This window comes from Bos taurus, chromosome 4 (genome assembly GCF_002263795.3).
Source record: "Bos taurus isolate L1 Dominette 01449 registration number 42190680 breed Hereford chromosome 4, ARS-UCD2.0, whole genome shotgun sequence".
In the NCBI taxonomy this organism is placed as follows: Eukaryota; Metazoa; Chordata; class Mammalia; order Artiodactyla; family Bovidae; genus Bos; species Bos taurus.
The window spans coordinates 19,687,579-19,702,978 of record NC_037331.1 but is presented as its reverse complement, the minus strand read 5'-3'; the positions used below and the strand labels follow the sequence as shown (position 1 = coordinate 19,702,978).

At 37.8% G+C, this 15,400-nt stretch overlaps 1 protein-coding gene across 1 annotated transcript in view; it reads left to right on the top strand.

Moving 5' to 3' along the window:
- Positions 1-15,400, top strand: part of THSD7A (thrombospondin type 1 domain containing 7A) — a 470,808-nt gene that overhangs the window by 286,910 nt on the left and 168,498 nt on the right. Inside the window, 2 exon segments of the mRNA NM_001206743.1 lie at positions 10,412-10,567; positions 11,894-12,106. Coding sequence (NP_001193672.1) covers positions 10,412-10,567; positions 11,894-12,106 — 369 coding nt within the window.

Here is a 15,400-nt window from a genome sequence, read left to right as displayed (position 1 = left end):
ACCTTAATATATCTTTTGAATGACTCAGAGGAGGCATATCATTGAACATACAGATTTTTTTTATGAACATACAGATTTGAAAACATGCTGGTTGTGAAATCTGTCATTTAAAATGTTTTGAGATTTTTTTTTTTTTGAGATTCAAAATATATATTTTAATGATAAAAAGTTTAAAATAACACATTTGGTATATTTTTAAGCATTAGAACAAAACTTATTTAGCTTTAAAATTGTTGTATTAAAAAAAGATGAGAATCTAAAATGTTGCTTATTAAAATACTGAGGACTCATTTGCCAGATGAATATCACTCCCAATTTCTTCTGTCACCCCCACAGCAGTAACTAAATAGACTGTTTAAGAAATATATTATGTCTCCTAGTCAAGTCACACTTCATATTATAGACTTCCAGGAGTTTGGGGTAAAAAATGGGGGAAGAACATGTCTTCTACTAATTGTCATATCATAGTATATAGCAAAATGGGTCAGGGCATAGTTGCTAAAGTCAGATATCAGCTCCCACTAATTAGCTGTGTGACCTTAGGCAAGTTACTTAATCTCTGTGTGCCTCAGTTTCCTCATCTTCAAACTTGAGGTTACTACAGTTGTACCTACTTCATGAGATTGCTGTGATGATTAAAAGGATTTAGTGAATTCAATTTAAGTATTTACTATTATTATTATCAATATAAGAATAGAACATCCCATGTTAATAGTAATTTACTAATAATTGGATATCCAGTTCTTGATACCTTGTAGAATGAAAATTTAGTTTCATTCCCAACTGATGTTTGAAAGTCACATTGATTTTCACTCATTGGCCACAAAGGCTGATGTTGGATTATCTTGATAGCCTCATTTTACTGTTATGACTTCCCTGGTGCCTCAGACGGTAAAGAATCCGCTTGCAATGCAGGAGAACCATTTTTAGTCCTTGGGTTGGGAACATCCCCTGAAGAAGGGAATGGCTACCCTCTCCAATATTCTTGCCTGGAGAATTCTATGGACAGAGGAGCCTGGTGGGCCACAGGGATCATGAAGACTTGGACATGACTGAGCAACTGTCACTTTCCCTGTTATGCCATATATACATAATATTAATAATCCGCATTAACTGTATTTTAATACATTATGGCCTATTTTAGATGTATTCGCCTGTGTGTGTGTGTATGTGTGTGTGTGTGTGTGTGTGTGTTTACTGAAACTTTCTCATTTATCCTTCCAAGATCACTTCGGGTGGTACTTAGAAGTATACACTGAAAATCATGGAGCCAGACTGCATGAATGTGGATCTAACTCTCTTTCCTAGATATATGACTTTGGGAAAGTTACTTAACCTTTCCATACTCAGTTTCCCCATTTGGGAATAATTATCCACCGCCACCACCCCAAAGAGAGATAACTGAAATACCTATCCCATGGGGTTTTGTGAAAATTATATGACTTAATATTTGTTAAGTACTTGGGGGACCATAACATTGCCTGCTGCTGCTGCTGCTGCTGCTAAGTCGCTTCAGTCGTGTCTGACTCTGTGCGACCTCATAGACGGCAGCCCACCAGGCTCCGCCGTCCCTGGGATTCTCCAGGCAAGAACACTGGAGTGGGTTGCCATTTCCTTCTCCAATGCATGAAAGAGAAAAGTGAAAGTGAAATCACTCAGTCATGTCTGACTCTTCGAGACCCCATGGACTGCAGCCTAATAGGCTCCTCCGTCCATGGATTTTCCAGGCAAGAGTACTGGAGTGGGGTGCCGTTGCCTTCTCCGTAACATTGCCTAGCACATAGTAAATGCCAGTAAGCATTTGTTATTAAATAAGTCATATGCACTCCATCCACAGGTGGGGCTCCTATTCTAAATCTGATGTTTGACATTCCTTGCTTTTTCTTACATATTTTACCTGTCCATGCTTTTCAGCCAGAGACCACCAGGAACATACCTGTGTTTGAACAAGTTGGATTTATTACTTTTTGCAGCAAGGATGCACTCACACTTGGGCAAAGCCATGGCATCTCAGTAGGAGTGTCAGAAAGCACTTATATTAGCATTTGGGCTTCAGTTAAGTAATTATTTTAGGGGAGTTTAAATAAGTGGACTTTGCTATGGATTGAATGCTATAAGGAGGCAGGTGTGATTCTATAAACAGGTTTATCTTAACCTTACTGGAAAGTAGCAAAGACTAGAGGGAGACCAAAACTGTAATAGATAAAGAGGCAAACCTCACTCTTAATTAGCTGGGAGATGGGAATAGTTGATATTTTGGTGGTTCCTATGGTGACCTTGTTTTCACTTAGACAATGAAGTAGTCTTATTTTTTGTCATACTCCATCAGAGCCTAGCTGAAAAGACCAAGCCAGTTCACAGACAATGGTGGCCACTCCCTCTTTTTCAGACACATATTTATCCCCAAACATGATGATAATGCTTGCTTTTTAAAACTTTATATGAGTAGTATCATTTTGTATATATTCTTCTTTGGTTTGCTTTCTTCACACTGATACACTTGTGCATTTCATCTTAGTGGTAATTGTACTATAGTTTATTTGCACCTCTGTATAACATTGTATTGACACAGTAGTATGGACACCATCATTTAAAATCCATTCCCTTTTTGTTGGCCACCTGAGTGTTATTCCTAGATATTTTCAGTTATAAACAATGCTGCAATGACAATTCTTGTAAATATTTCCTGAGGTAAATGATGTCTGATGACTTTTTCCAAGGTGTATACCTGGGAGTAAGCCTGTCTTCAAACATTTGAGAAGAATATTCCAAGTTATTTTCCCAAATGTTGAAAACAACATAGTTTTCTAGAAGTGGTGTTTAACTGTTGTGGCTGCTTCACATCTTCTTCAGCGCTTGGTTTGGCAAACATATAAGTTTTTGGATAAACTAGTAGATATAAAATGTCATTTCAGATTTTATTTTTCTATTAACCCTCATAGTCTTTGACTTTTAGTGGTCTATCCTCTTGTATTCATTTCTTCCATCTTATTCTCTTTGTTCCATTTTTTTCTGTTTCTTTGTTTCTTCTTTCTTGCCTTCCTTTAAATGTATTACAACAGTTTTGTTATTGTTATGTTGTTTCCCTTGGTTTAGAAGTTATATATTCTGATCCTATTTATATAAAGAGATTACCTTAAAATATTAAAGTCCAGACCCAAATGAATATAATCTATAATTAATATGCTAACCTTGCCAAGGGCTGTAAACTATTTTACCTCTGAGTACCTTTCACCAGCTTACATATTATATAGTCTTGTATTTTATTTCTATATTGCTATTTGTAACTGTCTGTATTAGATTTCTATAACTACTATAACAAATGACCACAAACTGGATGTTTTATCTTCTAGTTCTGTAGGTCAGAAGTCTGACATGGGTCTCACTTGACTAAAATCAGGGCTTTGGTAGAGCCATATTCCTTTCTAGAGGCTCTAATGAACACTTGTTTCCTTGCTCATTCGGATTGTTGGCAGAATTCAGTTTTCCGCATTTGGAGAACCAAGATCTCTGTTTCCTTGTTAGTTGTTAGTTGGGGACTGTCCCCAGCTTCTAGAGACCATATTCTTTGGCTTTTATCCCTTTCCTCCAAAGACAGAAATGGCAAATCCTCTCATGCTTTGAAACTCTGCTCTTCCTTATCCCATCTCTCCTTTCTGACCAGCTGGGAAAGGTTCTCTGCTTTTCAGGACTCATGTGGTTAGATTAGGCTGATTTCAATAATCCAGGATACTTTCCTCATCTCAGGGCTTGAACCCTGAATCACATCTGTAAAGTCCTTTTTCCCATTAAGATAATGTATTCACAGATTCCAAGGATTAAGGCATACGATCTTTAGGAGACCACTGTTCTGCCTTCCACACTCTCTGTTTAAACATCAATTATGCTTTTACAGTTGGTGTTTGCTCTTACTCACGTTTAATATTTTCTTTGGTCACTGTTCCATCTGCCATCTTAGTCCCTGCTTTTCTGTTCACTTCCCTTTGTATGAGAAAAAAATCCTTTAGAAATGTCCTTAATGATGGCCTGTTTAGTTAAACTTGCATGTTCTGACTGAAAATGCCCTCCTTTGTCCCTGGTAATTAAAGAAATCTAGATATGCAGGTTCGATGACTTAGGATCAGTAATGCCCCAAAGGAAAGGCCAGCTTTAGGATTCTGGTACTATACAGGATTTGTGCTCTGGATCTGGGGAATCATTTGAGGATTTTCCTTTCTTATGATCCCAGTTATAAAGTTGAAAAGTTTTATTTTTAAAATAACATATAGGCTTCTGCTTCCAGGAAGATAGAGAAGATGTAATTTTTCCTAATTCTCTCACTAAATTAAAAAAAAAAAATCCTTTAGTAAACAGACCATAAAATGACTCTGAAAGATGGAGAAGGAGGCAGACAAGCTAGAGATTTTAAAACTCAAGAAAAGACAAATGCTGAGTTCCCTTGGTGTATCTTTTCCTCCCATGTCTCAGACTTGGAGTGAGAGAAGAAAATCACCCAGAAACGCCTGTGGGAGCAGATTTTGAAAGGATCCAGCAGATACCTATTCAGGCAATGTTAGAATTTGCTTCCAACACCATATGAAAATTAAAATGTATTCTCTATCTATAAAAAACTAAACATGTAAGAAGGAATGATACTGGTTGGTAGAGTGGATTAAAAAATATGACCCAACTATACACATTCAACAAGAAACCTCAAATATAGCAATAGCCCAGGTTGAGAGTAAATAATGAAAAACAATAAATCATGAAAATATTATTCAAAGAAAAGCAGGAACGGGGTATATTACTATCAGACAAATTAGATGTCAAAGCAAAGAAAATTACCAGAAAACTACTGTAACTCACTGAATATGGAACAGGAAACTTCTATCCAGACAGCAGTAAAAGAAGGAACAAACAGCAAGCTAGTAGGACCAAAAGGAAGCTGCAGCCCAAAATCCCTCATAAATACAGATACAGAATCCCATAGCAAAATATTAGCCAACAGAATTCAGTTATACATTCCAAGAATTGAAGACTGGGACCAAGGACAGTTTACTCAGGGAAACATGGCCAGTTCAGTATTGGAAAAATCAGTTCATATAATCCACCACGTTAACAGCCTAATGAGCAAAAGTTCACACGATAATATCAGTCAGTGGGGAAAAAGAACTGAGCAAAATTTACCACCCATTTATCATAAAAACTCTCAGAAAAATAGGACTAGAGAGAAACATCCTCGACTTGGTAAAGATCATGTACCAAAACCTATAGCTAATGTTATACTTAATGGCGGAAGACTGAATTCTTTCCCTGTAAGATTAAGAACAAAGTGGGTGTAGACAGTCTTGTAGCTACATCACTCTAATCTCTCTCTACTTTACGGCAGTTTCTTTTTTTCTGTGTGTCGTCACATGGCCTTCTCATAAGGACAACAGTCATTGGATTTAATTAAGACTTACCTGAGTCCAGTAGGACCTCATTAGCTAATTATTGCAGTGACCCTATATCCAAATAAGGTCATGTTCTGAGCTTCTGCTAAGTCACTTCAGTCGTGTCCGACTCTGTGTGACCCCATAGACGGCAGCCCCCCGGGCTCCCCCATCCCTGGGATTCTCCAGGCAAGAACACTGGAGTGGGTTGCCATTTCCTTCTCCAATGCATGAAAGTGAAGTTGCTCAGTCGTGTCCGACTCTTATCGACCCCACAGACTGCAGCCTAGCAGGCTCCACCGTCCATGGGCTTCTAGAAGACACGAATTTGAGGCAGGGTGGAGAGGGAAATACTATTCGACCCAGTACATGTACCCTAGCTGTATCAATATCAATATTCTGGTTGTGGTATTATACTATAGTTTTGTGAGATCTAATGGGAGAAACTGGGTAAAGGATATGTAGGATCTCTGTGAAACTACAATTTCATGTGAATCTATACTTATCTCAGAATAAGACACTTAATTTGAAAAAAATTACATATTCACTATTCTTAGGGATTATACAAAAAGTATATTTTCACAATACCATATTGGCCTCATTACTGGAAACAAATGATTAAGTTTATCTCCTATAAGGAATTTTTGTCTATTGTAATACTCTATACAAATGCAAAATGTTTCAGACCTACAAAAATTGCTAAGTCTAGAAAATATTCTTTTATGACCTTGTGAAGCATACAGAGTACATATAATTATTTTTTTTAATTTTATTTTATTTTTAAACTTTACATAATTGTAAAAACCCTTTAAGTCATATGAGAACAATAAAATATCTCCTTTATTTTCAAGAGATCAACAATAAGACTTTAAAAAATCTAATGTATACTTCTTTGGACCTTATACTGGAAGAACAGTTTCTTAATAATTTCTAATAAAATTATATAAGAATGATGACTGGGCCATGCTAAAAAATTCATTTCTCAGTGTTTGAGAATAAGGGATCAGCAATAAATGCTATATTATGTAATATAAAACTGTAGGAGTTATATCTCACAGATTAATCTAGAACCTAATAAGATCTTCTGTGTCTGTTCTTTACTTCATTATTGAATCACACTGAATTCAGATAAATCTTGAGCCATTGCAAAAAATAAAAAAAGACAGCTTTTGAAGAGTTCGGCTCATACCTGTGATTTACATTAATCAGCATATACTGTTTGAAGGCATAGAGTTGACTCTGCTGAACCTATGTTTCTCACTACCCAAACCTCCTCTTACTTTCCCTGATGGTTTCATCCTGGTTACCTCCACTGGTCAGTCTGTATATTGGGCATGAGGCTTGAAGTGGTAGCCCCAATTTGCCACCTCTTTGTATGCCAGGGAAGGTGTAAGACAGAACCCAATCAGTTAGATCAACAATTGTGTGATTCATATTTGTAAAACTGGCTGAATACATTTATTTACAGTATCTTTTTTTAAATAAAAAAACTGAAAATGCAAAAAACAAAACAAAACAAAACAAAACAGCATATACCGGATAAGAAAATCTACAGTGAAAATCACCAAAGGAATAGAATCATACACAAATACATATTCTCCACTGTGTTTATTTGATTAATGAAAGATAGATAGAAAGTTGTCTGTGAAATTGAGGCTTTTATCAATGGAAAAAAATGCACAGTGTGAAAGTTGTGAATTAAGTTTTATTTGGGGCAAAATGAGGACTATAGCCCAGGAGACAGCATTTTAGATACCTCTGAGAAACCTCCAAAGAGGTAGGGGAGAAGGTCAGTGTGTGTGTGTGTATGTGTGTGTGTGTGTATATATATATATATAAAATTTTGATGAAGGAAATACGTGCGATCAGGCACACATTTTTTGCAGAAGGTTGCTGCTAATCATAATGAGCAGATGTCACTCTAAAGGATTTTAGTGTTTTTCTAGATATGAGGAGATGCAAGAAGTGGGCTCATAAAATCTTCTGAAGCTGTCTATCTGAAAGCCTGTCCTGTTAGTTTTACCCAGAGCACAGAGTGCCTCCTTCTGGGTCTCCACACTGAACCCCTTTCAGAGTGTGTTGAAGGTCAGCTGTCACAGAAGCTTGTGTTTAATCCTTGAAGAGGCAGATGGCAAGTGCCAATTTTTAGTTGGCACTGTTTTTCAAGAACTGTATTATCTCTGTGCTGAGTTGGCCAGCTTAGCAGAAGATTGTTAAGCATATTTTGCTTCAAGAAATACTTCCTTAAGCCTTTATTCATCATATTTCTTTTAGTAGTTAAAGAATTGTGAGTTATTATTCTTCTTTGTTTACTCAAAATACACTGTTAAAATTAAACTTTAGAAAAATGGCCAGGAATTAATGTTTTTATCTGTTTCCTTAATTAAAAAAAAAAAACCTTGTTTCCTCCTAAAGTTTTCAACTTTCTATATAAAATAAATTTCTTCAGGCTTTAATAGTTCTCACAATTGTATACTTTCCAACTCTAATTTCCAAAACTGTATGATAACACCGAACCATAAAGTTACTTTTAGTTCACTGAAAATAAAACACAGAGACTTTTCAAGTAAGTATACATATAAGCACTAATTTAAATCTGCCTGCAATGCAGGAGACCAGGATTTGATCCCTGAGTCACGAAGATCCCCTGGAGAAGGAAACGGCCATCAACTCCAGTACTCTTGCCTGGAGAATCCCATGGACAGAGGAGCCTGGTGGGCTACAGTCCATGGGGTCACAAAGAGTCAGACATGATTGAAGGACTAAAACTTTCACTGAAAGATTCCACAAATGAAGGAATTACGTTAACTTGAAGTTGTAGGAGTTTTTCTATGTATTATAGACTTACGTTAGTCAAGGTTCTCTGGAGAAACAGAACCAATAGGTTGTATATAAGTACATTATAGGAATCGGCTCCCAGAATCCTGGGAAGAAGGCCACTGGTGTACTTTCTGGTTTCCCAGAACCAGGAATTCTGATGTCCAAGAGCAGAATATAGATATCCCAGATGAAGAAGAGGAAAAATGGACCTTCCTTCACTTTTTTGTTCTATTCAGACCTCAGTGGGTTGAATGATGCCCCACCCACAGTGGTGAGGAAAGTCTGCTTTAGTCTACTGATTCAAATGCCAGTCTCTTCCAGAAGTGACCTCACAGACACACCCAGAAACAGTGCTTCACCTTCCCTTAGCCCAGGCAAGTTGCCACATGAAATCAACCATCCCAAGATTCTTATGCCTGTAAGAATATTAAAAACAAATCATTTTATGTGAGATACATATTATCAGTGTCATTTTTTTTTATATTCAGACAAATGAAGCATTTATTTCTGTATTTTCTGTCATTACTGTGCCAAGGTCTTTCACTGTTGGAAAGCAATCCAGTTAATCATTTTTGGCTTTGGCTAATGTTACGATACAAATTAGTAGCAATTCTGAAAACCTAAGTGAGAATGCTCATGGTGCTCATGTTAAGCAAGTTAGGGATGCCCAGTCATTTATTTTCACTTCATTGTGTATGGGAGGGGAGAAGGGGAGGGCTATGACTCAGAAGGGAGGGAAATAAGTACTTCTTGGAGGAAAACTCTGTAGAATATTTTTCAGAACTGAAAAATGTGGCAGAAAGAGGAGTTAATATACTAGCCTTTATGATTGTGTGTGTTTCTGTATGTAGAAAGTTGAGGGATATGCAAGTACCTAAGTTTGCTTTAATATTTAAACTACAAGTAGATATGTTGAATATTTTTATTTAAAAGTTGGGATATTATAGTTTAAAATATTTTATTTTCTCTATGAACATCTATATGCAATCCCATGTAATTGGAATTTGATAGTCCTTAACGTGGGCTTCCCTGCTGGTTCAGCTGGTAAAGAATTTGCCTGCAATGCGGAGGACCTGGGTTCAATGGGTTGGGATGATCCCCTGGAGAAGGGAAAGGCTACCCACTCCAGTATTCTGGCCTGAAGAATTCCATGGACTGTATTGTCCATGGGGTCACAAAGAGTCGAACACTACTGAGTGATTTTCACTTCACTTTTACATAAAGAACCTAAGAGTTAAATCTCTTATTATGTCAGGCTTTTTGTGCTACATGGATGGGCTTTTCAGAGTACCAGACTATAACAGAAGCTAGCTGTCATTAAAGGAAATGTGTGTCTAAGACATTTGCTTCTTTAAATTTTTATGACAGTAGTAAACTTGATTCTCTTCTGATGTCTTTATAGCTTCAAGTATCTTTCTCACTTAGTCATTTTTAACCAGAACTATGGACACCATCTGACATTAACTGTCAAATGTATGTGTTGTACAAAATAGCCAAATTGCAGTCATCAAAGGAAGAAAGAAGCATGGGCTAGCAGTATTTATCCACAGTTCATTGATCAACTCATGAACATACATGGACAGTTATAAATTAGTCTCTTTAGCAGTTCTGAGCTTTGGATCACATACGCAGGTGCTGTACTCTTGAAAGTTCTGGAAAGTACCTGGTGAGTCATGCAGTTGGAGATACAGATGCCCCATTTGGTCCTTCATCATATCCACCAGGTACCTTTCTGTGGGCCAAAACAGAGACTATTGTGCCACAAGGCACTCAGTGGAGATTTTCCATAGACATTTATTTCCCCTCCTACTCTGTTCAGTCCTCCAAAGTAAATTCTACATTTTTAGAATCTGACTATAAAATTTTAGAAATAAAATTAGCCATAAGTATTGTTTTATTGGCTAGGAATATTAGACTCAGCATTATTAATTGCATAGTGGTGAAGCTGAAGATTAAACAGTTTTAGGACTTCGAGCCCAGTTTCCTTTGATGACACCACATTGCTTCCTTTTCCCCCTTCTCCTTCTCCTTTTATTCTCAGGATGGAGCTGAGAAGCATTGAAGTAATGTCTTTGTGACACTTCTCTAAGCATTTTTCCTTCTTCATACACATAGAAGAATCATATTATTGACCAGTACTATGTTTAATGCTTAGGGGATCTCTCTTTGTCTCCAAACAGCCCCAAAACCAGTGGACTTGAAATCATGCACTGGCCCTGTCCCCAACACGACACAGCTGTGCCACATTCCCTGTCCTATTGAATGTGAGGTTTCACCTTGGACAGCTTGGGGACCTTGTACTTATGAAAACTGTAATGACCAGCAAGGCAAAAAAGGTATGTAATACTAAAATGGCATGCTTGAAACTCCCATCAATGGAGTCAAACCATGAATTATTAACAAACGCTGCTGCGTGTTCCTGTGATCATTTGTTGACAGTATTTTCTAGAATGGCTAAAGAGTACTGATTACAAAAGAAGTATAAACCCACTCTGGTAATGACACCAGAAGATAAAAACTGCAGAATGTAGGCGAGATGCTTATTATTTTAGACAACAGATGGAGAACATCTAAGGCAGTTGGTGCAGTGGTTAAGATGAGCTATGGTGTCATACTGACCTGAATTGGGAAACCTGTTCTGTCCTCTACTGTTTAGATAAGTTAATTAATGTAAGTCTTTATCCCCTCATCTGTAAAAGTGATGTAATCTGATCTGGCACCCATGTTTTCTTTAAAGATCCAAGGAGATAAAACATAAAGCATTTATTTCATTGCCTGACCCATAGCTAGTACCTAATAAGTAGAACTCCTTATTATTTTAAGATGAGAAAATAATGACTATTACTTTTATGATGCAAATGTTATATCTGAAAAAAGTAAAATAAATGCAGTTGTTTCTCATGTGGTAGGCACGGTAGAGTGATTTTTCACATGATCTAGTAATTGAAAACACTTTTCTATTTTGTGTCAAAGAACAGCTTTCTAGTGATTCTAGTATGTTCACTTAGTAATGGACAGACTTACTAATTTTGTCATACAGTGTCAGACAAGGCAACACTTAGGTGCTATTAAAGCACAGAGCAGGTCTTTGAATACTCCTCATTAGAACCCAGATGGATTATATCCCTAATTCAAATTTCTGGGGAGTCTAAAATCAACTAAGGCTCAAAGAGACAATTTCCTGAGATCATCCAACTTCTCAGAGGTTCCTTTTCAAGTTTAACCACATAAGCCTGTTGAGGAATTCAAAGTAATACCACTTTTATTGGGATCATGAATATTTCTGAATGGATTGAGATTTTATGGTGTCTTTGGAGATTTCATTGTCTTTGAACATTTTATAACTACAGACTTTCCAAATTAACCAAAAGCAAAATCTCCTCTCTCTTTTTCTCTCTCTCCAGCTCTTTTCTTGCTTTATTTTTACTATAGTAAACTAACACTAAAAGTCCCTCTTTGGCCATTTGTTCATTCATGTATTCATCTAATAAATTATTAATGAGCTCCCATTAAACTAGAGTTTGGGGATACACTAGTGAATAAAGCACATATGAATTTTACCCTTTACCTTCATCCTGCTTTAACTTAGGGTTTCATTCAGCCTTCTGAAATATTCAACCCATGATGGTAACAAAGGATATTTTCCTTCCCCAACAATTCAGGTTTCAAACTGAGGAAGCGGCGCATCACCAATGAGCCCACTGGAGGCTCTGGAGGCACTGGGAACTGCCCTCACTTACTGGAAGCCATTCCCTGTGAGGAGCCATCCTGCTATGACTGGAAAGCGGTGAGGCTCGGCGACTGTGAACCAGATAATGGCAAGGAGTGCGGTCCAGGCACGCAAGTTCAAGAGGTTGTGTGCATCAACAGTGATGGTAAGAAAGATTATCTGTCCTCCTTTTATTTTATGGTTGTTTTGTTTGGCCCTGGAGAAATACTTTTCCTTGTGTTAAAATATCATGTCTTCTCGCGGCATAGCTGGTTCTGTTTACAAACACAGAAACAGCTGCCCCTTCCATCCTTTCTTCTTTCCTTCCTCTTTCTTCTCTTTCTCTCTTTCATTTTTTCTGATGGTGGCTGTGGGGAGGGTCTTTAAACAATCACAGGGTATTTTCACTTTTAAAATAAGTAACATGCAATAAGAAGCCATCATCAAGACAAGGTGTAAAAACAATGAGAGGTAACATTTTTCTAAGATTTTTTAATTTGCCATAGAAAGTGATATGTAAATAAAGAAGAGTTGTTGGCTTTGGTTGACTTGATTTGAGAAGCCTTCATCTCCCACCCTTAGTGTGTCTTAGTAATGATTACCAAGCCATGATTCCTATTGCAGCCTAGAGTTCCTCCTGAATCAACCTTCTGAACTCTGGGACTCTCCCTTCCAGGAATGTCATAGAGCCCCCCTGGGTGAGGATTTTCCACAAAGTTCTCTTCTTGAACCATAGGAATTACCCAGGACTTTACAACTGATTTTTGTTTGATAAAATATATTGCCTTGCTCTCAGCCTTGACTGAGATTTTTGCATCCTTTCCAAGCGTGATGCTGCTGTTTCAGGGAGATTCCCCCTGACTCTTTAGCAATCCCTGAATTACACTTAGGAAACACAGAACTCCCCCAGACGTAGTGTAAATCTCTGAAAAATTGTCTCTAAGGTCCCTTCCAACTCTGGAATCCTGTGACTGCACATCAGAGCAGCGTGAGCACCACGCCGCAGGGTCCCATGGATGACAGTTGCCGCTGTTTACAGCATGCGCAGAAACGTTCTGGTGCCCCCGCAGGGCCACTGGAACATCTGGTAACCGTCATGATTCCTTCTATCCTATTTCCTTCCAGCAAACAGAATCTTTTCCTCCTGTGACTCAATCACTGCTCAGTAGAGAAGGATACTCTCTGGGGTAAGAGACTGACAAGCACTGCCAGGACTGAGAAATGAGCCTTTCAACTTTGAAATGTGCAGTGTTGTCTTTGTCTGGTGTCTCAGGTGGTCGAGCAGGACCGCATCAGGTAAAATCTGAACCGGCACTGGAGGCTGGAAGGTGAATGTGAAGGGGATTAGAGCTCCAGATACTTGACAGTGAATGTTGCTCTTTTCTCTGTAGATATAATTAGTTATGATACATCCTCTCTTTAGCTTGTACCCAGTTCTACTCTAAAGGGAAAGAAAAGAGGATTAACATCTAGGAGAAAGGACGCAAATGGAACGCATCCTGCTATGTTTATAAACCCACTTCAAATCCTAATTTGAGTCAAATGACACTACATTACCATGTGAGTTGCTGGAAAAGCAGTAAGGGTCATATTTATTTTAACATCATTAGTAACTCCCTTAATGATACTGCTTCTTGATTCCTTTTCCTCAATTTAAATAATTTTTCTTAACCTCCTAGAGACCTAGGGAGAAACTGGGATCCCAAGTATTATTAAAAGTATATCTGTGTGGGCTAGGATGAAAACAGCTCTAAGATGAAAAGTTAATTACGCATGGAACTTCCGGCTAAATGTTATAAAATGAAAAATCAGATCTTACATATCGCAGTGGTCTTCCTGGATGTTTGTACAAATTGAATACATTTGAAATATACTAGAGGAGCTGACTATTTTAAAAACATTAGTGATTAATTTTGTCAGGTAAAAAAATATTTTGTAGGACAATCACTTCCAAATTTTCTTATGGAACATTGAGACAAGCAGACAAATGAGTTAGCTATGTCTAGTTACATTCAAAAATAATGTGTCATAATCTGAAATACAAGTTGATAACTCAGTATACATAAGGCAGATTTCACTTTGTCCACCAAACAAAGACAATGAATTTTAAAAGGTAAGAAATGTGTTACTGAAATTCAGTTTGTTATTATTGTTCTTTATCAGGACATCTCCTCTGTCATTACGTTTTACTCCCTGACATATATTAGTTGTAGGGCAACTCAATACTTTAGCTGGCTTAACTCCAGAGATGTATAAAATCAAGAGAATCTTTTATTATAAATCCTAGAGCTGTTCAAATTTATTATACCTGAAAAATAATTGCACTGCTAGAATCAGCTCAAAAGCTGGGGACCTGTAAGTGCTATACGAGTATTATCATGTGGTCATCTGGTAAAGTGTTTAGCAGCTGCATTGAATGTCATTTTGTAATTAAATCGAGCCCAGGGAATTAAAGTTGATTAGTTGTACAGACTGTACCTCTAGGCCTGTCTGTGGCTATAGATTTTGTTTTATAATTAAGTTACAGCTCAACTAGGGAAATGAGGAATTAGAGCCTGTGAATCTAACAAATAATTGAAAAAAAAAATCTTTTTTCTCCCAACTTCCTCACAAATTTCACAACTTTGTTAATGATCACAAAGTGTCTAAAGTCTCTTTTCTTCTAAATTATTCTTTACCAGGCTTTTGGGATCATTAGGATTTGCTGCTTGCTGTTACTGTTCATTTTCCCAGCTGACTTCTAAGGAGCAGGACTGGGAAAGAGTTGGAAGAACCCCCAAGAGAAGTTTTGTATAGATTCTCTGACAGAGGGGTGTAACAAAAATGAGAGACAAAGGAGAACTCAAGGAGGCAATTAGCCTCTCCAGAAAGAGAGGAACGTTTTATGTGTAACAGAAAAAAAATATTACTCATAATTAAAAGACCTTCAGAAAAGCAGTGCCAGATCTCTGAGCACAAAGGCAGGAACTTTGCACCAACGGTCTGGTGTGATGGGGCAGCGGGCAAGTGGGATCCTCAAGGATGCTGAATCTGTGAGCAAACCCAGAATCTGCCTTCTTCCAGGTTTAGCAGGATTTGTCTGTGTTTTCGGAGAAGGCAATGGCACCCCACTCCAGTACTCTTGCCTGGAAAATCCCATGGATGGAGGAGCCTGGTGGGCTACAGTCCATGGGGTCGCTGAGAGTCGGACACGACTGAGCGACTTCCCTTTCACTTTTCACTCTTATGCATTGGAGAAGGAAATGGCAACCCACTCCAGTGTTCTTGCCTGGAGAATCCCAGGGACAGGGGAGCCTGGTGGGCTGCCGTCTATGGGATCGCACAGAGTCGGACACGACTGAAGCGACTTAGCAGCAGCAGCAGTCTGTGTTTTATTTAAAGGTGTAAATTGATGAGGCAAGTGTACTTTGTTTCCCAAATTGGTTCCTTAGAGACAGAAGGAAAGCAGGGCTATTAGGCT